The following is a 26,414-nucleotide window of genomic DNA, read 5'->3' on the forward strand; positions in this document are numbered from 1 at the left end:
TTTTTATCGTAAAGTCCTGATTTTTACCTAGGATCTCCTTCTGAAAGGCTGGTGCTTGCTTGCTCTACTTCCAGTAGCAGGGAAAGGTAAACTCCTTTAGAGTGGACTCCCAGTAATAACGGCCTCACTGAAGGTAACTTTCCACTTGCGATGTAAACTCGAGGAGCAGGTGGAGTCTAACTTCCCATCGTAGTCTCCAGTTACAAGGTAGACTCCTCAGCGAGGCTAGAAGACCTTACTGAAACACCAAGAGGCTGAGGAGTTGGAGCAGAAGGAGGCGAAAAATAAAGAAATCGGTGATTTTGGGAGGAAACTTTATTTCAAAATGGGTCAGGATGTTTCTGTTAGGAGAGATGTGAGATGGGAATGAGTTCCAGAGCTTAACGGTGGAGGGGAAGAAACAGACGTTGTAAAAGGCCGACCCTTAAGTTGTCAACGGCCACGCCGTAGTCGTGTGTCACAGTGGCTTGTCGAGGGTTACGTGGTCCCTCTGATGTCTGGGGCACGGTAGGGGGCAGTTCTCCGGGGCACAAGCCGGACTTTTATCAGTAAAAGAGGAGAAAGAGAACAAACACTACTGCACTGAAGAAGTGAGGGAAAGCTACAGAGTAGACGTGGGAGGGGAAGTTGGCGAGGGTAGAGCCAGGGGAAGGTGGCGAGAGTAGAGCCAGGGGAAGGTGGCGAAGGTGGAGCCAGGGGAAGTTGGCGAGGGTAGAGCCAGGGGAAGGTGGCGAAGGTGGAGCCAGGGGAAGGTGGCGAGGGTATAGCCTGAGGAAGGTGGCGAGGGTAGAGCCTGGGGAAGTTGGCGAGGGTAGAGCCTGGGGAAGTTGGCGAGGGTAGAGCCTGAGGAAGTTGGCGAGGGTATAGCCTGAGGAAGGTGGCGAGGGTAGAGCCTGGGGAAGTTGGCGAAGGTGGAGCCAGGGGAAGTTGGCGAGGGTATAGCCTGAGGAAGTTGGCGAGGGTAGAGCCTGGGGAAGTTGGCGAGGGTAGAGCCTGGGGAGGTTGGCGAGGGTAGAGCCTGGGGAAGGTGGCGATGGTAGAGCAAGGGGAAGGTGGCGAGGGTAGAGCCAGGGGAAGGTGGCGAGGGTAGAGCCAGGGGAAGGTGGCGAGGGTAGAGCCAGGGGAAGGTGGCGAGGGTAGAGCCAGGGGAAGGTGGCGATGGTAAAGCAAGGGGAAGTTGGGGAGGGTGGAGCCAGGGGAAGGTAGCGAGGGTGAGCCAGGGGAAGTTGGGGAGGGTGGAGCCAGGGGAAGGTAGCGAGGGTGGAGCCAGAGGAAGGTGGCGAGGGTGGAGCCAGGGGAAGGTGGCGAGGGTAGAGCCAGGGGAAGGTGGCGAGGGTAGAGCCAGGGGAAGGTGGCGAGGGTAGAGCCAGGGGAAGGTGGCGAGGGTAGAGCCAGGGGAAGGTGGCGAGGGTAGAGCCAGGGGAAGGTGGCGAGGGTAGAGCCAGGGGAAGGTGGCGAGGGTAGAGCCAGGGGAAGGTGGCGAGGGTAGAGCCAGGGGAAGGTGGCGAGGGTAGAGCCAGGGGAAGGTGGCGAGGGTAGAGCCAAGGGAAGGTGGCGAGGGTGGAGCCAGGGGAAGGTGGTGTGACAGTGACTGAGGAACCTGGTGCGAAAAGGTGCTACTCAAAGGACCTCCGTCGGTAGTGAGACAATGGCGGTGGAGGATGGCCTACCTTTGGTCGGGCGCCCCACACACAAAGACCCTACATTGATCCTTACAGACTGTTGTCCAGTGAGTAATTATCTTCAACAATAGACTACATCATAGTATTAGTCTTTCAAAGTTTTATGCCAACCATTAATCTCTAGTTGTCCCTCGAGGTCGATTTAATTCTCCATGAAGACGAACCTTAGATAGTCTTCCTTATGTGTATATACCAAGTGTCTTACCCAGTGATAATGTGCACGTGTGTATGTATATCTGTATGTCTGGGCATACGTATACATTAGGTATACAAAAATGTATAAGTGGTGTGGCAAATTATGTACATCTCGGTCATAATTGAGATATGATTCTATTTAAAGATACGAATAAGATTCAAGGGAAGAAAAAAATTTTTTTTTACTCCTTTGATCATCAAAAGAGGATTTGGTGTCGCGTCGCTGGTCGGTGACCCCTGTGTGTTTGTGGTCTTGTCTGATGCCTTGTTAGTGACCCAAGGTGACGTCATGTCTGTCTGTGACCTAGACATTTGGCCTGTTAGTGACCCGAACACGTTTCTTGTCAAATCTGAAAAGCCTTACAACACACAACTTGATACCAGTGTTTTGATTACCGTATTCCTTATGGCCTGTAACCTAGATGGGATGCGTCCAGATCTGTTGTGGTCTACCATGGTTTGATGAAGGTGTGACGTGTCTATATATATATATATATATATATATATATATATATATATATATATATATATATACATCTTTCAAATTATTCGCCATTTCCCGCGTTAGCGAGGTAGCGTTAAGAACAGAGGACTGGGCCTTTTTTGGAATATCCTCACCTGGCCCCCTCTGTTTTTTCTTTTGGAAAAAAAAAAAAAAACGAGAGGGGAGGATTTCCAGCCCCCCGCTCCCTCCCCTTTTAGTCGCCTTCTACGACACGCAGGGAATACGTGGGAAGTATTCTTAATCCCCTATCCCTAGGGATAATATATATATATATATATATATATATATATATATATATATATCATCCTAACCCAGGTACCTATTCATCGACCAACCTTGAGAGCAGGATGAACATGGGTTTCTAAAAGGTCGACTACTGTACCCAGGGTTCGAACCCGTGAAGACCCGACCCCGGACGGGCACGTGATGGACTCAAAATCAGTCAAGCTAACCACTCCACCACGGAGGCCTGTGTGTGTGTGTGTGTGTGTGTGTGTGTGTGTGTACAGAGGGACATGCATAGAGGGGAAGTGATGAATAAGGAAGGTAAGTGGGGGGTTGACGGTGGGAGACTAAACACGAAGCAACACAGTTCACATTTATCGTACGTCGCCCGCGTGTTGTGTTCTGTGATCGCCCTCAACACCTGCATATTGACGCATGCGACGAAGGGATTCGCCATCTCTACGGCGACAAGCATCACCATTCGCACCACAACGCGCGTCACTGGTCGTACGACAGAGTGCGTCTCTATTCATTACGACCAAACTAGTCCCTAATCTTATGACGACGGACGTCATTGGTCGTACGATGAAGTTCACCACTAGTCGTACGACGACGGGCGTCATTAGTCGTACGACAAAGTTCACCAACAGTCGCACGACCCCCCCGTCGCACGAGGAAGCGCACCTCTAGTCGTGCGACGACGGGCGTTATTAGTCGTACGACGAAGTTCACCATTAGTCGTACGACGACGTGCATCGCTAGTCGTGGGAGAGACGCGTATCACCTTTTTTTTTTTTTTTTTTCATACTATTCGCCATTTCCCGCGTTAGCGAGGTAGTGTTAAGAACAGAGGACTGGGCCTCTGAGGGAATATCCTCACCTGGCCCCCTTCACTGTTCCTTCTTTTGGAAATTGAAAAAAAAAAGAGAGGGGAGGATTTCCAGCCCCCCGCTCCCTCCCCTTTTAGTCGCCTTCTACGACACGCAGGGAATACGTGGGAAGTATTATACCTAACACGGTATAATCTCTGAACCCGCACGTCAATTCTTCAGGCTCAGCTGCACGATGACCCCCCGGGACCACCACAACAACATTGTGTTTCTTGACATCTTTGACGGAGCCGCTGGCGGCACGCTCAGGCTCTCCAGCGATTTCCTTTTTCTCTCACGTTTTCTTGCATATATTCTTTATGAAAGAGAAAATGGGAGACGATTGGTAAGTCGGGTCACGTGGTCAGCGAAAACTTAGGGCAGCTGTTGCATCCTCCCCACCACCTCAGTTCTTCGTATAACTCTTCCCCTTAACCATCCTTTTCCAACTACCGTGATTTTGCTGTCCTCTCTCCTGTTCTAAAGGCAACGTATCAGCCACTGCTTTCGTGAGCTGCTTGTGTGTGTGTGTGTGTGTGTGTGTGTGTGTGTGTGTGTCTGTCTGTCTGTTTGTGTGTGTATACCAGCCTTGAAGATCTGTACCCACAGCACGTTGTCTGCCTGCTGCTTCCCTTGGTATTGTGTGCAAAGACCAGCCACACGAGGATTGACCGTTAAGAAGCCTCTTTCTTTCCTCGAGCAGCAAAGCTACCAAATTCTTTTTTCTTTTCTTTTGTCCTTCCTTCTTGTTATAACATATCCATCTTCAAGCGTCACCCCGACCAACACCTAAGGACCTCTTCATTTTTTCCTTGCTCTTTTTATGTTATTCAAGACTGGAGTATGTTTTTTTGCCTATACCATGTCGGCTGCTATTATGAAGGTAATACAAACGCGTAGTTTGTTGTGTGACACATAATCGGTTGTATGTGTCATATTCCTCTTATTGTATGTGTCATGTTCCTCGTCATGTTGTATGTGTCATGTTCCTCTTAATGTTGTATGTGTCATGTTCCTCTTAATGTTGTATGTGTCATGTTCCTCGTCATGTTGTATGTGTCATATCTCTCGTAAGGTTGTATGTATCAGTGTCTCACAATGTTAGATGATTGTATCCTGTATGTCTGTGAGAACAGTCATGGGTGATGCCTTGTGGTCACCAAACATTGTGTTACGAATCCTCACATGTGCTGTCTCTTATGACCGTCACACCGAGTGTTGTCTCAGGTGTAACACTAGTGTCGCATCGTTCGTGTCTCTGTGGATGTTGTCACGCGTCCTCTGGACTCTAGATAGATCACGTTCTCCCATGTGTGGAGGGAATCTCACTCGCCCTCCTAGGACTCATTCCTAAGACTCGGTCCATATGTGTCGTCTCATCTAGAGACCCTAGCCCACTCGTCGATCCTGCATCATGTGTGTCTTATCGGGTGGTAACTGGAGGACTTGATTGAGAAGCAGGACGTCATAGTCTATGGGTTGGGTAAATAGATTTTCGTCTCTTCCTCCTCGCGTGCCTCCGCCTCCTCAGCCATCCTATCCTGGAGGAGGAGGAGGGTGATCCGTGGACGCCCTTCCCCTAAAAGGTATTAGCGTATAAGCCAGGGTTTAATTCTCCACCGTCAGGTAACTACCGGGTATCAGGTCATCATAATTCAGTTTGCTGGGGGGGCTTCGGGGGCCCGAGAGTCGTGGCGTTGACCCAAAGTCGGCATTGTATCCGCTAAACCCAGGTCTCGCACGGGAGGTAAGGCTGGGGAGGGGAGGTAAGGCTGGGGGGTAGTTCATACCATTCGTCTCGTGTCACAAGGAGCCATTTTCCTTTCCTGTAATTTTCCTTTTCCCTTTGATTATTCAGCGTTATCTTTCCCGTCTCTCTCTCTCTCTCTCTCTCTCTCTCTCTCTCTCTCTCTCTCTCTCTCTCTCTCTCTCTCTCTCTCTGCAATTCTCCTCGTTCAACCTATTTGTCTTTTCCTCAGAATCAACATGAAATTACCGACCACTCCTCTCTCCAATCCCCTGACCCCCTTGCCTTAATATTTACTCTAATTCTTATATGTTTTGGTCATGTTAATGTCATGTGCTAACGAGGTCGCGTTTTTGTCTCGTGTCTTAAAATGCAATCAGGAGTCGTCTTTCATGCTTGGCTGGGGATCTGAGGATTCTTTTGCATGAACGGCTCTGGGGGAACTCTTGTGCCAACCCTCCAACACAAGGACAGAGAGTAGCCAAGGTATATATGTATATATATATATATATATATATATATATATATATATATATATATATATATATATATACATATATATCTTTTCCTAGCGCTACCTCGCACACATGAGGGGTGAGGGGGTTGTTATTTCATGTGTGGCAGGGTGACGATGAAAATGAATTAAGGCAGACAGTATGAATTATGTACATGTGTATATATGTATATGTCTGTGTGGGTATATATATATATGTATACGTTAAGAGGTATAGGTATGTATATTTGCGTGTGTGGGCGTGTATGTATATACATGTGTATGTGGGTGGGTTGGGCCATTCTTTCGTCTGTTTCCTTGCCCTACCTCGCTAACGCGGGAGACAGCGACAAAGCAAAATGAATATAATAATAAATAAATATATATATATATATATATATATATATATATATATATATATATATATATATATATATATATATAGGAAAGGATCACAATTTTGCGCGTGATCAAGATATTCCTATGAGTCTATAATGAAACACGATAAGTGTTTCATTATCGTGTTTCATTTCCCGATGGACTCATAGGAATATATATATAAACACACACACACACACACACACACACACACACACATATATATATATATATATATATATATATATATATATATATATATATATATATATATATATATATATATATATATATATATATATATATATATATAAATGAGAGGGAGACATAGAGAGACGGACAGAAGGGTAAGATGAAGTGTGAGCAGGATAAGACGAGAATGAAGAATTCCATACCCCACCTCCCTACTAACGAATGTCCTCCCCCACATTTCCTCCACAGGAGGTAGAGCATGAGTGATCGGCCGGTGCTGCGGGTCCGCCTGCAGGAGACGCCAACCCTCCTGCTGTACCTGCAGGAGAACACCTCCGTCAGTACTCTAGACCCCGCCTCCCAGACCTACGTCACCCAGTGGTCTGTCTACACCCAGGTAACGCACATACACCCAGGTAACGAACCTACACCCAAGTACCGAACCTACACCAAGGTAACGCCCCCTCACCCAGGTAACGCACCTACACCCAGGTAACGCACCTACACCCAGGTAACGCACCTACACCCAGGTAACACTACTACACCTAGATAACACCACTACACACATAAACACACCTACACCCAAGCAAACACCTACACCCAATGAACAATTTCCTTGTTCAGTCTGGCCTGAATTCAGTGTGAGTTAAATCACACTTACATGTCATCTTCTCAAAGTTTGAATCTAAACTGAACTTTACAGAAGCTTAATTGACTTGATTTGGACTTCGTGTATCTAAACTAAGTTTGACCTGAAATGAAGTTTGACCCAAGTTGAAACCGAGTCGACCGAAGTTGAAATTAGATTTAACTAAGTCCAAAATGTTCCTTCATTTAAGTTGGTTTTGAGCCGTGCCCTCAGCACGATCCTTTTGACTTGAGTTGACCTCTTCTTTTGGGTATGCGTAGAAGCGCGAGGGTCGGGAGGTCAGGACGCGGGAGGTCACGTGCCAGACCTTGCCCAAGTATTACGTGGACAAGACCACTCAGAAGTCAGCAGTACAGTATAAGGTAGGTCACGAGAGAGGAGAGAGAGAGAGAGAGAGAGAGAGAGAGAGAGAGAGAGAGAGAGAGAGAGAGAGAATTTTCAGTCATATGTCATAATCTTTGACATACGGTCTGTAAAATCCCGCCTTAATCTTGGAAATAATTTGAATAAAAAGTCCTATTACGACTTTACAGACATTAAGTATATTATAAGCAGACTGCTTAAATTAATTACTTTAACAACTTGAAAGACAATAGTGAATTAAAAGTCTCTTTATGAATCGCCTAAGTTTTTTTTTTTTGTTTTGTTTAATTATAACTTCACTTTCATCATCAGTGTAAATTTTGTCAACATGATGTGTTCACATCGTTTTCTTTCTAAGAGGTAGAACTGGTACTCGTTTTCTATAAGTTTTTTTTTCAATATTATTATAGTGTTTGTCTTGTGTGTTGGCAGGACACGGGCAGCCTAGCCACACAGTGGGACCTGTACGATGAATATGAGAAGCTCAGGATGATGGGTAAATATTGTACTAGATATAGTATAACTAGAGAGGATATAGCATATAGATACTATAGACCAGGTGAACATGTATTTACACAAGGCGTGTTTGAGAGAGAAGGAGACAGCGCGAGAGAGAGAATATAGACGAACATGAAGACAAGGGACAGACAGACAGACAGACAGGTAAAAGGATAAGTCTGTTAGATACATACGGACGTAAATTGACTTCATGACGGGAGCTGCTGTGAGAAACTAACAGACTTGGACAAGTCAATCTGCCTGGGCGACCACGGGGGGGCGACGTGGTCTGTGTCGGGGTCACGTCCTGGTGTTTGAGCGACGCTCTCCGGCGATGCTCACACGCAATCTCTTCACCGGCCTGGAAAAAAGCGTAATACAGACACAGACAGACGGATAAACAAGAGGTTGCCTCAAGACGTCGGGGTATCTGGTATGAAGAAAGGAACACGTCCAGGTTTTATCTACTGTTCTTATTTACAACAGTAATGAACAAACAAATACATTATTATTATTATTATTATTATTATTATTAATAATAATAATAATGATAATAATAATAATAATAATAATAATATCCCTGGGGATAGGGGAGAAAGAATACTTCCCACGTATTCCCTGCGTGTCGTAGAAGGCGACTAAAAGGGAAGGGAGCGGGGGGCTGGAAATCCTCCCCTCTCAATTTTTTTTTTTTTTTTTTTTTTTTCTTTTCCAAAAGAAGGAACAGAGAAGGGGGCCTGGTGAGGATATTCCCTAAAAGGCCCAGTCCTCTGTTCTTAACGCTACCTCGCTAATGCGGGAAATGGCGAATAGTATGAAAGAAAAAAGATTATTATTGTTATTATTATTATTATTATCATTATTATTCATTATTATTATTATTATTATTCATTATTATTATTATTATTATTATTATCTATTATTATTATCTTTATTATTATTATTATTTTCTTGGTTGTCAATAGTCTCCTGGAGCTTGGATTCCTGTGACCTCTGACCTCTTAAAAAATTTAATCATGCCTTCTTTGAGTGACATCGTGTGACCTTCAAGTTTTTTCAGTAAGAGTTCAACGATTGGCGTTAACGATATTTTGTGTTGAACGCACGCGCGCACTGACGAGAGAGAGAGAGAGAGAGAGAGAGAGAGAGAGAGAGAGAGAGAGAGAGAGAGAGATAACGTTCATATCCTCGTTATGAACTAAGACGCACGCACGCACGCATGCATGTGTTACATCAAAGCCCATTTTGTTGGCGGTCACTGTGCCCCTGCCGTCCCCCCTTTCCTCCATGTGTCGTGGACCACAGCGGTGTTTACAGCCGTAGTTCACGTCACCACACCCAGGTGGCGGGCGTAGCATGACCTTGATAACGGACGCTATGTTTCCTTGCGCAGAGTCGGCAGTCATCGTTACATCCGCGCGCGCGCGCTCGCTCTCTCTCTCCCGGCGGCGTCTCTGACGCGCGCCTTCAGCTCCTTGACCAACCTCATCTCCGGCGCTGTTTCCTCCTCCATCATCAGCCGAGGCGTGTGGCTCCGGCTTGCCCTACTCCCCCCGCCGCAGCTGGATGTGAGGAAAGGGAGGGATGTGGGTGACCAGCAGGTCCTCTCGCCTCCCTTCTGGCGAAACTGTGTGTGGGACCACGTCTTCCGCCTCCCTCCCACAGTAGCGCCACCGCTCCCCCTGCATCGTCGCTCCCCACCCCTGCCTGGATGCCTTTTTGACCAGGAGCCCCGTTCCATTCTGAACGCACGCCACACGAGAGAGAGAGAGAGAGAGAGAGAGAGAGAGAGAGAGAGAGAGAGAGAGAGAGAGAGAGCTTTGCTCCCTTGACAAAGGTCAACGCCGCGTACGCCATCTGGGCGGGATGACATGAACTACGGTTGTAGAACGCCGCCGTGCTGCGCGCGCGCCATCTCAGGGTGCCTACGGGAACTAAGACTGCAGACAGGAAGGTGTGCGTGCGACGCGGGAAGGGCGTACATCGCCCTCGTAGTGTTCACTCATCCTGTTTGTGGAGGTCTAGAGCGTTGAGTCCTGGGATGTGTGGAGTGCGGCGTATGAGGTTGATAACATAGTATGATAACATGATAATATGATGACAGTATGGGGGATGATAATGTAGATAGTACTGTGATAAAGTAGGTTGTATGATGATGATGATAACATAGTATGATATTGATAAAGTAGATAGTATGATGATGATAACATAAGTAGTATGATATTGATAAAGTAGATAGTATGATGATAACATAGGTAGTATTATATTGATAAAGTAGATAGTATGATGTTGATAACAGATAGTATGAGGATAACATAGTACGGTGATGATAACGTAGATAGTATGATAACAGTATGGTGCCTGCCTCTCCCTCCCTCAGCCCGGCCTTCTAAGCAGGTGGACACTGCCCGCCGTAGGAGGTCACAACCCGCACTTCTCTACTACACCGGCGATGCTGACGACGGCGACGTGAGTGTCAGCCAGCCTAGTGGCATCCTTGTGTCCACCTTAATGTCAGCTTAGCGTCTGCTTAACGTCATCCCAAAGTAAGCTTATATCCACACTAAGTGTTCTATAATGTCACTCTGGTAACAATATTATTCCACATTGTTACCTGAGCTCCACCGCTCCACCCCAGCAGGAGAAGCAGACCAACAACAACAAGAAGAGCAGTGGAAGAAACGGTGTGTGTGGGGTGGAGGTGGCGAGGCTGCTGCGGGGCCTGGGCTGGGTGGAGCGGCAACTCTCCTCCACCGAGAACCTCCACCTCCTCCACACCTACACCAGTGGACGACGCCTGGTCAAAGAAGGTGAGTCTCGTCGGCAAACCAGAGGTCACTCTACTTCAAAATTACATTCTTGTTTGAGAAGTTTACTAAACCCCCCCCCCTGTTTTTTAAGTGTTTTGAGGTGTTATAAATAAATTATAATTATTCACGGTAACTTCAATATGCGGTATAACGCAGTCACAGTATTTAGAGGTGTATAAATGAGTATTGGGCAGTTAAGGCGTGGAACCCGTCCACCTTATACAACATGTAGCCATTTGATCTAGTCTTTCTAAGGACGTAAAGTCATGCAGCCTCTCTTAGATCATAGTCACAGAGCCTGCTCCCTTGATCAGTCACAGAGCCATGTAGTTATATAGTATAGAGCCTGTTTTATCATACGGCAGAGCCTAGCTATTAATCTTTCTCCATCATAGAGCCATGTTGTTTCATGTCCTTCTTTCGATTATAGAGCTTGAAGAACCTTAAGTTATCCGCTTCCCATAGAGTAAGGGATTTCTTTCGTCTGTTCCTCCCCCAGTATGTATAGAGTCTGATCTCAGCCACCTCCCACAGGTCGGAAAGTGAGCATGTCATCAGAGCGGGCCAGCATACAGCCGCTCTGGCAGTTCAGCTCCGCCAGGACCCAAGGCCGACGTGTCAACTGCCTCACCTTCTGCAGGACCTCGCCAGTAGGTACTGCCTTAAACCCACTCCTCCTCCTCTTCAAATGTTGCTCTAAGGTGCTGTTCTCTAGTCTGTTTTCTAATGTATGGGCGCCTGTGTTGAAACCTTCCCATCTTAACGCATTGCTCTCTAGCCTCATTCTCTTTTGGGTTTCTGTTGCCATTTCCTATGGCGATGCATTATGTTTCACCACTCCGTCTGGTTAGGTTAAGTTGCCGTCTTCTATACCATGGGTCTCCATCCAGCAGCCATTATTTTTTTATTGTTGCTGATGCTGCTACTTTTTTCTCATATATTCTCTCTCTCTCTCTCTCTCTCTCTCTCTCTCTCTCTCTCTCTCTCTCTCTCTCTCTCTCTCTCTCTCTCTCTCTCTCTCTCCTTATATATTTTTTTTTTTTTATACTTTGTCGCTGTCTCCCGCGTTTGCGAGGTAGCGCAAGGAAACAGACGAAAGAAATGGCCCAACCCACCCCCATACACATGTATATACATACGTCCACACACGCAAATATACATACCTACACAGCTTTCCATGGTTTACCCCAGACGCTTCACATGCCCTGATTCAATCCACTGACAGCACGTCAACCCCGGTATACCACATCGCTCCAATTCACTCTATTCCTTGCCCTCCTTTCACCCTCCTGCATGTTCAGGCCCCGATCACACAAAATCTTTTTCACTCCATCTTTCCACCTCCAATTTGGTCTCCCTCTTCTCCTTGCTCCCTCCACCTCCGACACATATATCCTCTTGGTCAATCTTTCCTCACTCATCCTCTCCATGTGCCCAAACCACTTCAAAACACCCTCTTCTGCTCTCTCAACCACGCTCTTTTTATTTCCACACATCTCTCTTACCCTTACGTTACTCACTCGATCAAACCACCTCACACCACACATTGTCCTCAAACATCTCATTTCCAGCACATCCATCCTCCTGCGCACAACTCTATCCATATATATATATATATATATATATATATATATATATATATATATATATATATATATATATATATATATAATGTACAGGATAAAAGTAACTCTACCCTTAAATTCATATCGAACAATGTTTACTCCAGTTGTCGTTATGATTTGTACATTTTGAAATTCCTTCCTCGGTCCATATTCTTTTGAAGTAATATTTACATCATTTGTCTTTTGAAACGGGACAGACAATAGTAATTCATTACTTTATTGGTTTTTTCTTTCGAAAAATTACATGCCCACAGCTTATGATGAGAGAATATTTACCAGATGTAAAGCGATGAGAAGTGAAAGGTTTGGCAAAATCATATGAAAAAATTAATAATTTGCATAGGGAAATGTTTGGATAGACAAATGCTTATGAAAATTATCAGGACGACATTATTTTCCTCACGAGGAAATTATCAAATTAATACAGGTTAATTTTCCTTTTAAATGCAGGACTTTGAGACATAAATTACCATAAATGTTCAAAAGACATATAAGGTGTCTATGTGACTTGGATTCTACATCTTGTGGGGCCATTTAATTTGTCAACGAACCCTCACAGGGAAAGGAGCACAGAAGTAGTATGGAAATATTATGTGAAACGCGACTGAAATACAGTGTTTCAGTCGAGGTGTAACTATGTTGTTTTGTTTTGAAATCTAAACATCTAAACTTTGTGTTGTGTAACTTATTAAACTGTTAAAGCCCCATTACATGCAATCTCAAGTCTGTATGTGCCGAGCCATTTACTTCAAATTATATTTATCCTATAGGGTTGTTAATGCCATATATATCACTGTTCATGATTATCTTTTTTATAAGCTTACAGGAAAATAAGTTGAAAGCCTAACCAGAAATGTTTGATTGACGTAGCGCAAGATAGCTGTTTCCTTACGTTGGTAGAGTTCACCACTTTGATTTTGTGTAAAGTGAATATTTTCTAAACTTTAATGATAAGAAATGTTGAGAATCGCATCAAACCAAACCTAATGGGCAATTATTGCTTAGAAGAGTTCCCGCTTCAAAGTTCCCTAAGCCTTTCCATTTTCTATAACACAAAGCATTTCTTCAACCCCCCCCCCCCCCACCGACACACACACACACACACACACACACACACACACACGCGCGCGCGCGCGCTGTTGTGTATCAGGCAGCGTAAGGAGGGACTCTAGGAAGTTTGGACAATAACGAAGGAGGCTTTCAGGAGGGCGGGCTACGGGAGGAACAGTTTAGCGAGAGCAGACAGAACAGGAGATAGTTTAACACATAAATAGTTATCACAAATACGTAAAAATGAGTTCGTGGCTGAGGAGAAGGTTACTTGTACTTGTGGTCTTTAAGGGGTGGGTTGTAGTGATAATAGGTATCAGGGTTGACCAGTATGGAGCGAAACTGTAAGGGGAGGTGGCGGAAGTCTGTGTGCAGGAGGAAGTGTAAGTAGGAAGTAGCAATGCATGGAGATGATACGCGATAAGACAGATGGTCCACACAGAGAGATAGGTTAGGTTTGAACTCCTATAAACTCGCTGTGATAATTTCCCTGGAAGTTATTACCATGAGAGCTCTCCTATTTTCATATAAATTTGGATGTAAATAGTTCAAACGTAATGTGTGGACGACAAATATTTGAAGTTTAGATATTTACAGAACTCTGAATTATCGTCGCTTGTAAGCATCGACTTCTGTCTTTTTCGTGTTTGGAAAAAAAATTAATATTATCATAGTATATCACCAGTTCTCGCCATCATGTCAGTCTATGTAATCAATGACCAGTTTCTTGATAGCTGTCGACCAATACCTAAAATTAATAAAGAACGGAGTAAAATGTTAAAAATCCTAGGACGACTTGTCAAATTATAATAATGAATGATTTCAACAAATCTCGATCATGGAAAGAGAAATTCCTTCGCATTTACCTTCAAATAATCCCAAGAAAATTAGTTTTTGAGGAGAAACTAATAGAATTTCAAAGGAAGATAATTTAAGTTTCCCCTCCTCCGTATTAAATCGCAAACTTCGGCTGTTGACGGCGTTTGTAATTACCCTCGCGCAAGTAGTTTTGCCCCCACAGGCGTTAGAAACAAGTCCTTAGTGGCGGTAGTATAATAATGTTGGTGTTTGCAGTGGCTGGTGGTGGCGACGTACGGGGAGCTGGGCTTCGGCAGCCAGACCGAAGGGTCGCTGGTGGGATGGAACGTCAAGAGGGTTGGTCAACCCGAACTATGGTAAGCTGGATAAGATGCCTCACCTGGCTGTCAACACAGACTTACAAAAATACTTTTGACAGGTTCATGGTATAGTTCTATATGTCCCTTCGGTCTGTAGTATAATATATGATGGGGAAACTTTAGCATAGCGTTGGCTCCACCTCCTGGAGCTGTTAGCACCCCAGTAAATCCCTTTGCCTCCATCCCCCCGCCAGGACAGATGATCAGCCACGGTACGCCAGCCGTAGAGAATCTTGCATTCGAAAGAATAGCTTGACCAAGTTTGGATTCTAATACTTGAGATTTACTGAACGACTGCCCCAATCCCCAGGCTTCCCCTGCCGGGACCAGCCACTGTGATCAGCTCCTGCCCCGCTGCGCCCCAGCTTTGCTGTGTGGCTCTCCTGGACGGCACTCTGTTGGTGTATCAGCTGGACACCCCGACCCCACAGCTGGTCATGGACACCAGGTGAGTCTCCTTCTTACGGTTGGCATCCCTGACCATCTGCCGCTGGGTCGCAGGCTGCACTGAGATCGCGGGTCGCACTTCGCCCACAGGGAAGCCCTTGGCTTCATCATTTAAGTGCAAGGTGCCTAGATGCTGATCACTTAACCATTAACTGTGACGATTTACGTCCATTTTCACCCATGGCGACTGACCACTTATCCATGATTGATAATTCAGAACTCCCAACTCCTACTGTCCACCACTTGCACCCACTGACTGCCGTCCACCACTTGCATCCACTGACCAACTCCCACCCACCCCTGCAGTGGGAGCTTGGACAAGCACTGCTCGCCGGTGTGGGCTGTGGAGTGGCGTGACTCCCAGATGGTCAGCAGCAGCGCCACCAAGAGGACCCTCACACCCTCAGGGGACAGGCCTCCCTCCTTCAGAAGACTCGTCATCGACATGCAGGTAGGACCACGTAAGGAGGGGGTGGGGTGGAGACGACCACCTATGGTGTGTTGGAGAGAGTTTTGTAGACAGAACGAGAACTTACGGTGCGCCAAAACTAGTCCATGAATGCCATTTGACCCACCTGGAAGTGTTACGTCGATATGAATTCGTTCATTCAGTGTACACATCACATTAAGGGTATCATCAGTGAAAACGATAAATGGCCACCTTGTTCTCTGGTCGATTTATGAACAATCCCCTTGGACATGGTTGTTTCATAACCCCTTGCGCACGATGGTACAACTCTTGATCACAACTTTATGACCCTTAAGCACGGCAGAGCGACCCTTAAAAACGACGTTACGACCCGTTGGTCATGATGGCTAGGCTTTTAACTTGGCCTGTAAGTGCTTCAAGGTCGTGCCCTCGTGCTTAGAGATAACACCGTCATGCTCAAATGTGCGATAAGTAGGTGTTAAGGTTAAGGTTATAGAGAATTCTAGAAAGACTTTGATGCATTTTACTCTCACCCATTTTCTGCTGTGATCACCACTGGTGTGCAACGGTAGTGTCCTGAGATGGGCGGCTCCGAGATCGCCTACGTCTTGGTGTCTTCGTCGGAGGATGGCACGGTGAAGGAGTGGATCTTCATCAAGGACACCATCCTCTGCTGCACTAGTAAGTTCGTTAATTATGGAGATCGAAGTCTTTGAAGCTGTGGCTTAATTCTTTGTTTTCTTTCTATCTTTGGCTCTGATTCTCTCTCATGGGTAATGGGTACCATTCTTTCGAATTGGTCCATTGCTAGGTAATCATTGCTATTGAGACTTCTCTCTCGTGTCCTAACAATAATGGTGTCCCTCAGGGGTCTGTCCTGTCACCTACACTCTTTCTTCTCTCCTTAGAATCTTTTTCTTGAGTCTCCTGCCCTAGTCATTCTTACGTCGATGATTTCGAACACCAGACTACTACCACTCATTTTCCCTTCCCTCCTAACTCTTACACTTTTTCGCACTGAGCACTTCTCTCTCGATTCGGACCTGTGGAACACTCGGAAGAGGGAAGCTGTAAACTAGTTAAATTCGGAAATGAAAAAAAAAAACATTTTCTACTTCAATCTCTCCCTAAATCTCGCTCGCAGATTGTATATGGAGTGCCTGTTCCTCTGCTTCTCTCGAAGTGACTATGGGGTTGAAAACCTACCTAATTGACTCTGCTGCCATCACCTCTCTTCAACCATCCTATTCGGTCCTCAGAATGTTGCTGGCTTTTGTCTTTTCTACAGGTATATACAGTGTAGACATAATTTTTTGTATAACGGATGCAGATAAAAGCTGCACGCCTTTCACAATGTGTGCACAGGATAGTGAAGTGATGTGATATACTGGGGTCGACGTGCTATCGGTGGACTGAACCAGGGTATATGAAGCGTTCGGGGAAAATCATGGAAAGGTCTGTGGGGGGCCTGGTTGTGGATAGAGCTATGGTTTCTGTGCATTACACTTGACAGCTGGAGAATGGATGTGAATGAATATGCCCTTTATTTTCTGTTCCTGACGCGTTTTTAAAAGTTTGCTTTCGTCTGGCCGGCCGGACGACTAACGCATTGGGAACTCCTAAGAGAGTCCCATAACTACACTGATATTGGTAGATTATAGATTATGGTTGTTTAGTTCATTTCAGTTACGTAGTTCATTCCAGACGACACACGGAGGGTTAGTCATAAATAAGTAATTCCCCCAAACTTAGATGATCACCAGTTCTCTCGCCTTGCATAATACTGGAACTTGTCTCCTTCGTTGCCATCTCTTCAACAGCTCTTCTGAAAGTCCACCTGCCGCTGTGGTTGTCACTCAGGATCGCTGGAGGGCTAGACGAGGTTCTGAGGCGACAGGAGGTGATGGCGAAGGAGGAAGGAAGCAGTGCTGGTCTGAAGGGCCTCCCTCTCCCTAAGCAGGTGCCGGCCACTGCCATGCACTTCAGACCGGGAGACAAGACCACATACCTAGTGGGCACTGCCGCTGGGGACGTTCTGTTGGTGAGTGTTGAACCACCGGGTTTCTCCAGGGCGGTGGCTACCCCGTAGCTAAACTAGGCTATGCTTGGACTAGGCTACTTCATGATCAACATGATTCAGGGCCAACCTTACACCAGGTGCAGGCTGCTCGGATCTTACTAGATCGTACCGTATGAAGTTATACTTTAACATATACAAAATCCTAGATTTATCAAGTATGGGATCTTCGCACACTGGAATTGTTACCGTCCATAGAAAGCGTACCTCTGGTGGACTTGTCGGAATTGATACGAGTACCAAGAGGAACGTACGTGAATATAAAGTGTCTTTTTTGTGTTGGGTTTAACGGCCAGCGACCTGCAGTGTGCCAGGTATCGAGTGTGATTTAAGGAAACAAGGTAAACTAGATGTGTTAGAATAAAAAAGATATATTTTGGCTTGATTTTTAGTGGATTATAGTCGATAGTTAAAGCTACGGGCTAGCCACTTATACTTGTTTGTTTGTTTTGCTTCCCGTTGCATTCACTGAGAGTCTACTGCTGTCCACGGCATCCGTTGACAGCTCACTGTCCACCTTCACTCGCTGACAGTCCGTAAGCCACTTAATCCACTGACAGCCCTATGACCAACTTTACTTACTGATAATCCACTGGCCACCTTAAGTGACGTCCCACTGGCTACCACCATCCACTGACGGCTCGCCACCCTACCATCACCCACTGAACACAGTACCCCCCACCTTCACCCGATATCGGCCACATACACCCAGTAACCGTCGCCCCTGTCGGGCGTGTGTCCGCAGTGCAAGACGTACGAGCGTGAGCGGTGCGGGGAGGTGTACGTCGGACATTCTGCCCTGGTGACCAAGGTGGCTTGGCGGGCCGGGGCCTCCAGCGACGAGGCCAACTCCATCTTCCTCTCGGCCGCCCTTGACGACACCATCCGCGTCTGGTTCGTCGATAAGCCCGCCCCCATCTGTGTCCTCAGGCTGGTAGAGGTGAGTGACAGGCTGCTGCTGGTGTTGGGTATCGTGCTACTGATGTTGGCTAGGCTGCTGGTGAGGGCTAAGCTGCTGGTGAGTTTGCTAGCTTAGTCTTGACCTCGGTGCCAGTCTCCTGTATGCTTGTGTAATGTAAAAACGTAAGAGTAAAGTGTAAGGGAAATGGCACTGCTACTGAGCCAGCTGAGTTAGATCTACGTGGAGATAAAACGTAGCTACTTGGAAAAGCGATCAAAAAGACGTAGGGGGTAGACAGTGGTCAAACAGTGATCATGTGATGCTGTAGCTTGACAAGTATTGTGTTCTATATAATGATGGGGACGCATGAGCAGCCAGTTCTCAGAAGCAGAAGTAATATCAACAGTAAAGGGAGAATGACCACCATTGAGGACTAGGACGAATCCGTGAACTTAAGCAGGCAGGGTGAGTCGAAAATTGGGATTGGACTCTTACTGTGTCCAGTACGTAGGGGCTAGAAATTCCGTAGATGTGAGATCAATACTCCATACAAAGATCAGCCAATCTTTCGTAGAATCAGATCAACTTCCAGAAAAGTAAACATGATTCCCAGGTTTACAGAGGCAAATATAGTTGTTTTAGAATGGCTCTACTAAGTATGATTACTCATGAATTGAGTGATGAAACAGTGTAGACTATACCCAACAAGGGAATCTGTAAGTTTTAGAAGGAAAAATTAGAAAAACGGGGAATAGACACATTGAACTTAAGGTTATACCTATCACACTGTATCCCATTGTTTTGTATGTTAGCTATCTATCAACTTGTCAGCCGATGGTGATGACGATGTGGTCTGCCTGAACAGACGGCCGTGTCGGGTGGCTACGTGGACGCGTGCTGGTGCCCTTGGTACGGCAACCTGATCGCTGGCGTGCACGGGGGCGGCCTCCACCTGTGGGACATCTCCCTCTCCACACACACGCCCATCCTGACGCAGGCGCTGCCGGGGGCCACCTGCGTCACTTTCAGCCCTCACACCAGGGTACGTCACACCTTCATCCCCGCCACACCAGGGTACGTCACACCTTCATCCCCCCCGCCACACCAGGGTACGTCACACCTTCATCACTCCACACCAGGGTACGTCACACCTTCATCACCCCCGCCACACCAGGGTACGTCACACCTTCATCCCCGCCACACCAGGGTACGTCACACCTTCATCCCCGCCACACCAGGGTACGTCACACCTTCATCACTCCACACCAGGGTACGTCACACCTTCATCACCCCCGCCACACCAGGGTACGTCACACCTTCATCACCCCACACCAGGGTACGTCACACCACGTCACATTCAGCTGTCACGCCACGCTGTGAATGAAACTCTAGATGATACCAATCATTTCACTGGTATAATTTGTAACATGTGCCATGCCAATCGCAAAATAAAAAAAAAGGGAACATAGACACTATAGCACTCGAATATATAACACTTACCACGTAACATCTTGGGTCACAACACCAAGGTACGCAACACCAGAGGGAGTAACAATTAAGAGACGTATAACACCATCATATGAAAAATCAAGGTATAAACCTGTAATACCTAAATCGGTAACACCAATTCGACTCTTAGGAGCCTAGCTACACTATGGGAGCCTAGCTACACCACAGGAGCCTAGCTACACTGCGGGAGACTAGCCCACTTTTCTCCTCTCCAGTTTGTTACCTTCGTACCTCCTTCGACACCTCATAGTGTCGCCTTCCTACCTCAGGTTCTCGGGATACAGAATCTTCATAATATCATTACAGGAATCCTACGAGAACCGAATAGTTTACGCTTTTGAAGACCTTCATTTGATGCGTAAAACTTTTTGGAAAATGACTCTCGCATATCATTCATACATAGTTTAAACGCATTTAGAAAATTTTATGTGAGGGGTCCCACTTGGAGTTTCTCTCGCGCAGTTGGGATTTAACGCAAAACAGCATCAGTACATCTCGAACACGCTGGCTCGAGAGCTGTTTGAAGACTAATATTCGCCAGTATATTCGTTAAAAGTTGCTTAAAAAAAAAAAATCCAGTACGTTAGAAATGAAACTTTTTCTTCCTTGCAGGCCTTCGTCAAAGGCAATTATTACGAGGTAGTTTCCCATGATAGGATCCACAATGCATTACTATTTGGAAACGATTTACTTCCACATCATTATTGCTCCTAATATTCAGTATTCTCTGAAAAGCAAGTAATTCTGCTCGCAGACACTGTTTCTACACTGCATACATCTAATTTTCTTTTTTGTGTATAAAATGAAAAACATCAGTTACAAATTACATATCTTCATCGCTAAACCGAATTTATCAGAATTCTCGAACCGTTGTAACACATGAATATGATATTAATCCTCATAATCTAAACTATTACTCTAAATGTAAAACGTTTTACAGAACACCGTAGATTTCACCAGGTTACTACCATCTTTAGTTACGTTAGCTGGAGGTTCGAAATTTCAACCACAACATTTTCATTCTTGCTTCACCTTACCTGTTCCTTTAACATTCCCCCATTCCATTCCACGCTTGCTTCCCACACTCCAACATTTCTCCAATCCCTGTAAGCCTCACCCTTCGCCTTCTCCTGAAGTCCTGGTGTTCCTCTATCCCCTCCAGAACGTGGTGGTGGGCGACTCCGAGGGCCGCCTTAGCTTCTTCCACCTGGAAGGCCTCGAGATCTCGGCCAGCATCTTCCTGAAGTACTCCACCAAGATCTCCAAGCTGGCCAAGATCGGAGTCATACCAGTCGACTGAGATCACGTTAAGAAGTCCCTCCCGTTTTGCAAGGTCATGCGGCAGATCATATCCAGTCACGGCACAAAGGACGTTCCTCCAAATCTATGAAATCGCATCAGGGACAGCCAGGTTACTGGGGGCCCTCGCGCCATGAACTACACCAGGAACCAGGCTCCTTCGCTCTGTCAGCGACTCTTACATCACTGCAAAATTATAACCTGTCTTTTCTAATAAGTATTATGTTAATCTTGCCCATTGAAATATGTATATATATACTATGTATGAATCTATTTGACATATCCTGATTGTTCGGTGTTTTTCTTTTGTCTTCCTTAGTATCATTAAATTGTGATTATAACAACCTGTTGCACAGGCTGATAATTCTATAACAATTACTGCCACTAATCATCACGAAGATGTAGTGTTTTACGACATCGTCCCACTGTGAGGAAGAAGGTGGCGACAGCTGGATGGTAGACATAAAAGTGTCAAACGAATCTATGAATGATCAACAGGTAGGTGCATTGCGCACTAGGTACGGCACTTGTTTTCATACTTCCTCTCGCCCTCCTTTTTCGCTTCCTCCAAGCGTAACCCACTTATGAAACCAATTTTCATTACTTGTTGACCCTGGCAGTCAATAAACTCGCTAGTAGAAACATGTGAGACCAAAGTTGCAATTATTGGTGCTTTATTGCTCGCCTTAGTCCTCCTTTCGATTATTTTATTATAGTATCGTATCTCTTCTTCAATTGACTGAAACTCTTGAGTGCTGTAGTCTGAAAAGCTTATTCCAGTCATCCACTACTCTCAGAGAGAAGTGCTTCCTAGTAGTGTTTCCTGATATTTATTTGCTTCTAATGAAGTTTCGGCATATTTCCTCTTAAATCATTCCTGTTTTCAAAGAATGTTGTCTTATCAATCCGTTCCATTCTGATAATCTTAAAAGTTTCTATAATATCTCATGGTTCTGGGAAAAGTTTAATGGCACTTCGCTATATTCTTTGAATCGATCGATATCCTCCCATAAGAAGGGAAACCGAGCCTGGTCAGCAACCTCTAGGTAGGGGTCTTAAATGAGCTTTACACTAGTGATTCTGATCACTTAAGCTCGAATAAGTTCTTTACTATTCCCAACATTCTTATAGGGGTTTTTAATTATTTCGAAAAACATGGTTAGAAACTTTATTTTTTGATATTATTAGGTCTCCGAGTATTATCAATAAATACTTCTTTCATTTTCACTCGATAATATCGGTATTATTTTGAATCCATGTCACAAAACATAATAAAATCAGGCTAAACGTAATTCTTATAAAACCGAGAGAGAGAGAGAGAGAGAGAGAGAGAGAGAGAGAGGCCTGCTCCAGGAGTAACTTTTATATCTATGAGGCTCCTGCAGCACTTCGGTTTCCTTTTTTCTATTCCTTCCCGATCGTCCCACCATTTTACCTATGTACAGAAGTCCATTGTATATTATATAAGTCGTCGCAGAAGCAGAAAGAACTAAGATAATGGCAGTAAAGGTGGTAGAGAGAAATAGAAAATGATGATAGTCGCAAAATGTCACAGCGAGAGTTTCCCCAGGGAAAATTACTACACGTGGATGAAAGTTTCGAAACGAGGTGATCAGCTCGTACACATTGTATACAATGGGGCAAAAGTGTTAAACAAGGTTTCGCTGGAGTCAGCATGTACCATGTCGCAAAAAGGTTTTTAGGCAAAGGTTTGAAATTTCAAGCTAATGATTAAGTCGGAGGGAAGTTGTTGAAGTGTCTCGGAAAAACTACTCAATCCTTGACTTCGTTTATTCAGTTTGGGTTCCTAAACATTGAGGGGAATGGTTTCCATTTTCTCCTAGGACTATGTTCAACTCCGTCACGGTTCCATGAGTGCACGCTTAACTTTTTTCCATAGTCTGAGAAATTGCTCTATGGTCGTTTTCTTCGAAAAAAAAAAAATTATTAGTGAAGAGGAGGAACATTGTACTTTCTGGGACTGGGAAAACCATAATGACAATCTGTAGTTACCGAAAGTTACAAAGTTGTTTGACGACCTAAGTGGCAATGAGGGAATAGAGTTACCATCGGCCGAAGGATACATGAGGCAACATCTTCAAACACAAGTTTTACACTATGGTAATATTTTCAGAGAGTTTGTAATACACTATATTCCTCCAGTATTATTATAGAATACGTATGTATTTCAGATATGCAAATATAAATCTTTATATATCAGAAAATAAAAAATAATTTAGTATAACAAAAAGAATAATGGGTTTTATTTACCCCTAAAGATTAAATAAACTATAGGTGGGCTAGTCCGTAGACTTTACAGACATGATAAATATTAATTTCAAAATCCGACAACAGAGGCGGAACATCAGTCGAGAAGCAGTGACCAGTTTTCTTTCAACGCCCAATTTCAGGGCACACTCATAAAGCGGAAAACCATGATCGCAGGAAATTGAAAATTTGTCTGCAACTCGGCGGGCATTTCCAAATACTTGAAAAATTTTGTTGATTCGCATGAAGACTTGGGTGATCTTTAGAGAATTTGATAAGTTACTTGATAGGCTGATGCTGACTTCCATTAAAAGTCGAAGGTAGGTTTTTGTTTCTTGGATGTCAGTTGGCCTCTGTAAACATCAAGTGTATATCCCCACTGTGACCATCCACGCTCTTTGGGCTGCAGGATGATTTGGGATGGTAACAGCAGAGGTCTTTTTCTCATTTAACTTTCACATTGAGAGAATGGTAGACTGCTCCTGATTCCTGCTTCAAAAACATATCCCTGGGTATTGGCATCAGGCGGGAATCGACTGATATTTTTCTTTAAGTTTACAATGCCCAAACGTTATCTGAAAAGAGATATTGCCAATGATTCGCTGACCACTTCGAGTTTCAGTAACAGATCCTCCACGAAGAGATGCTAAGACTCGAATTGTTACCAGACAGTGACGGACGCGTGCGAGTTGAACCAGATTCATCCTTCAACCTCAATGGCATTTGCTTCATTTCATTTCCTGGACACCACAGACGCCTCATCTAAGGATGAATAGGCTAAAACATCTACAAAAGTGACTTAGAGTGGGACAAGTAGGGACAAGACAAATACAAATGGAACGCATATAGTAAATAGGGTTACATACGAGAACAAATAGGGGCATAGAGCCATGATTACAATTAGAGCGCGGACGAATACAAATTGGGCATAGATGAGTTCCAGTAGGACATTACCTCATATAAATGGGAAACAGACAAGCACGAATGGGACAGGGACAAAAACAAATATGACCACATACGAATAGAATTGTCAACAGAAATTTCAAGCATTTTTACGATAAGAACATTTCCACTGGCTCTGTCGGGGAAGTAGCTTGAATATCAATCGGATGACACAGGTCTTACGATACAAAAATTCTATTACAGACATTCTTTTAAAAGTCAAAGGAGTTATAGAAGGTCGTTGTACATAACTGGGTAGAATCTATTTAATTTTTCACTTTCAACTTTTGTATAAACCTTAGAAAGGATCATCCAGGGCAGGTTCTTCAAGCATTGCATTATTCAAGCTACGATATCTCAAGAAGGACAAATTTCATGTATTAGGCCTGTGAACCTCTCCATCACAGTCATATCGAACTGGTATAGCAAGAACTTTCGTTACCTCTTCCTATCCTTCTGTTCCTTAGCTACTCAGTCTTGGGATTCAACTGATTAGTCCTCTTTGAAGAACTATTGGTTCGTGGCTTTTATTTGAGCAGTTTCTCTCCTTACCACCACTGGATTATCATATCGACAACTTGTTTTCTTTTAACGTCTTCTAATGAAAAGACAATCTCAGTCATAGACAACTTCTCACTGAGCCATGACAATGAATGTCACACCAGAACAGTCTTTTATCTGCACCTAAGGACCAGTAGCGCCGTCCCTCAAACCCCTTTTCAGCTGATAAGAACGTCTCGGTAATAATGACGATAAAGAAGAAATACGATTATTCCTTCGTGGTCTCCACCGTACGGTCTTCTGCACCATTCCGCATTCCAAAACCATCTCCTTAAAGGTCTACCCTAGCTCTTTGAAGCCCTTCAGGAGCAAGTAAGGCATCTTTCTCAAAACCTACTTACCATATGTGTGAAGATGTATTAGATGCGAGCTCGTGCGCATACCTCGACTCCGGCGAGGTACCAGGGTGACCTGGCATGACCTGCTCCTTAAAGGTGAATCGTTCCATTAGCCATCGACAAAGTAATGTCTGACGTAGTGACTGCTGAAGGCTGTATGATTCCCAAAGCCCCACGGTGACTGACTGACTGACTCGACTGACCCTTTTTGCAATCCTCGGAGCAAGGTGAGTCTACTGTGGTGCCTATCCCATGTACCGGAGGTCCGCAATCTACAATCTGCTCTGGCCTCCTTGTGGTCATCTGTCTGTGACACCCAGAAACGTTTGTGTTTCCGGGTAGCATGGATGGAAGATTCCTTTAGAATATAGATATAATTAGAGTACATTGTAAATGATTGTACAGTAACTTTCTTTGGCAGCAAAGTTAGATAATAATAATAATAATAATAATAATAATAATAATAATAATAATAATAATTGATAATAATAATAATAATTAATGAAGATAATAGTAATGAAAATAAAAATTTTGTTAAATTATAATGATAACAGCGTTAAGTATCTGGTCTTTGTGGTTAGATGTAACAATGAAACTCACTCATAATAAAGATGATAATTATGGTCAAAATAATGAAAATTATCATAACAATAATAATGCATCCACCACACTATGATAATAATAACTAAGAATAATATTTATGATACTATCAATAATAACGATAATGATAATAATAAAATTGATAATGAAAATAAAATAAATGATGATAAATAAAATGATAATAACGATGATGATGATAACAATAATGATAATAATGATAATGATAATACAACGAAAAATTTTCAATATTACAATTAATGTAGTTAGTAAACAGCTTTCTAAATAAAGTGGAGGGGACAGAATGAGGCAACTCAAATGTTTACAATCTCGTTTGTTTGTGGGAAAAGCATAACCTATGCGGTGGTCACTTGTCAAAGATGAATGAGCAAATAAAATCATGCGAGTAAATGTAAATAGCTATGAGGAAAAGATAACAGTCGTGCAATTTCAATATCATTCTCTCTCACTTTTTGCAATTTTTTCCTCAAATGTGGCCAAAATTTAAGTATAATAAGCGAGGACTATGTAGGTAAACAACTTTTGAAGTTCGCGGTCAAAAAGTTTGTGTACTGTAAGATGCTGC

At 44.4% G+C, this 26,414-nt stretch overlaps 1 protein-coding gene across 4 annotated transcripts in view; it reads left to right on the forward strand.

Moving 5' to 3' along the window:
• The window catches only part of LOC139753838 (dynein axonemal intermediate chain 4-like), a 39,286-nt gene extending 15,920 nt beyond the window's left edge, over window positions 1-23,366 (forward strand). For 3 of the 4 annotated variants that reach the window (XM_071670749.1, XM_071670750.1, XM_071670751.1), the window contains 14 exons: window positions 6,536-6,683; window positions 7,196-7,297; window positions 7,731-7,794; window positions 10,177-10,265; window positions 10,435-10,606; window positions 11,141-11,256; window positions 14,356-14,456; window positions 14,770-14,907; window positions 15,213-15,357; window positions 15,909-16,017; window positions 17,157-17,377; window positions 18,159-18,353; window positions 19,180-19,356; window positions 20,986-23,366. In XM_071670749.1, the coding sequence (XP_071526850.1) occupies window positions 6,546-6,683; window positions 7,196-7,297; window positions 7,731-7,794; window positions 10,177-10,265; window positions 10,435-10,606; window positions 11,141-11,256; window positions 14,356-14,456; window positions 14,770-14,907; window positions 15,213-15,357; window positions 15,909-16,017; window positions 17,157-17,377; window positions 18,159-18,353; window positions 19,180-19,356; window positions 20,986-21,123 (1,905 nt within the window). In that variant the 5' untranslated portion in view covers window positions 6,536-6,545 and the 3' untranslated portion in view covers window positions 21,124-23,366. The remainder of the gene's footprint in view (window positions 1-6,535; window positions 6,684-7,195; window positions 7,298-7,730; window positions 7,795-10,176; window positions 10,266-10,434; window positions 10,607-11,140; window positions 11,257-14,355; window positions 14,457-14,769; window positions 14,908-15,212; window positions 15,358-15,908; window positions 16,018-17,156; window positions 17,378-18,158; window positions 18,354-19,179; window positions 19,357-20,985) is intronic. The other variant, XM_071670752.1, reaches the window with a different exon arrangement.
• The last annotated feature ends 3,048 nt before the right edge of the window (window positions 23,367-26,414 follow it).

The sequence above is a fragment of the Panulirus ornatus genome, chromosome 15, assembly GCF_036320965.1.
Source record: "Panulirus ornatus isolate Po-2019 chromosome 15, ASM3632096v1, whole genome shotgun sequence".
In the NCBI taxonomy this organism is placed as follows: Eukaryota; Metazoa; Arthropoda; class Malacostraca; order Decapoda; family Palinuridae; genus Panulirus; species Panulirus ornatus.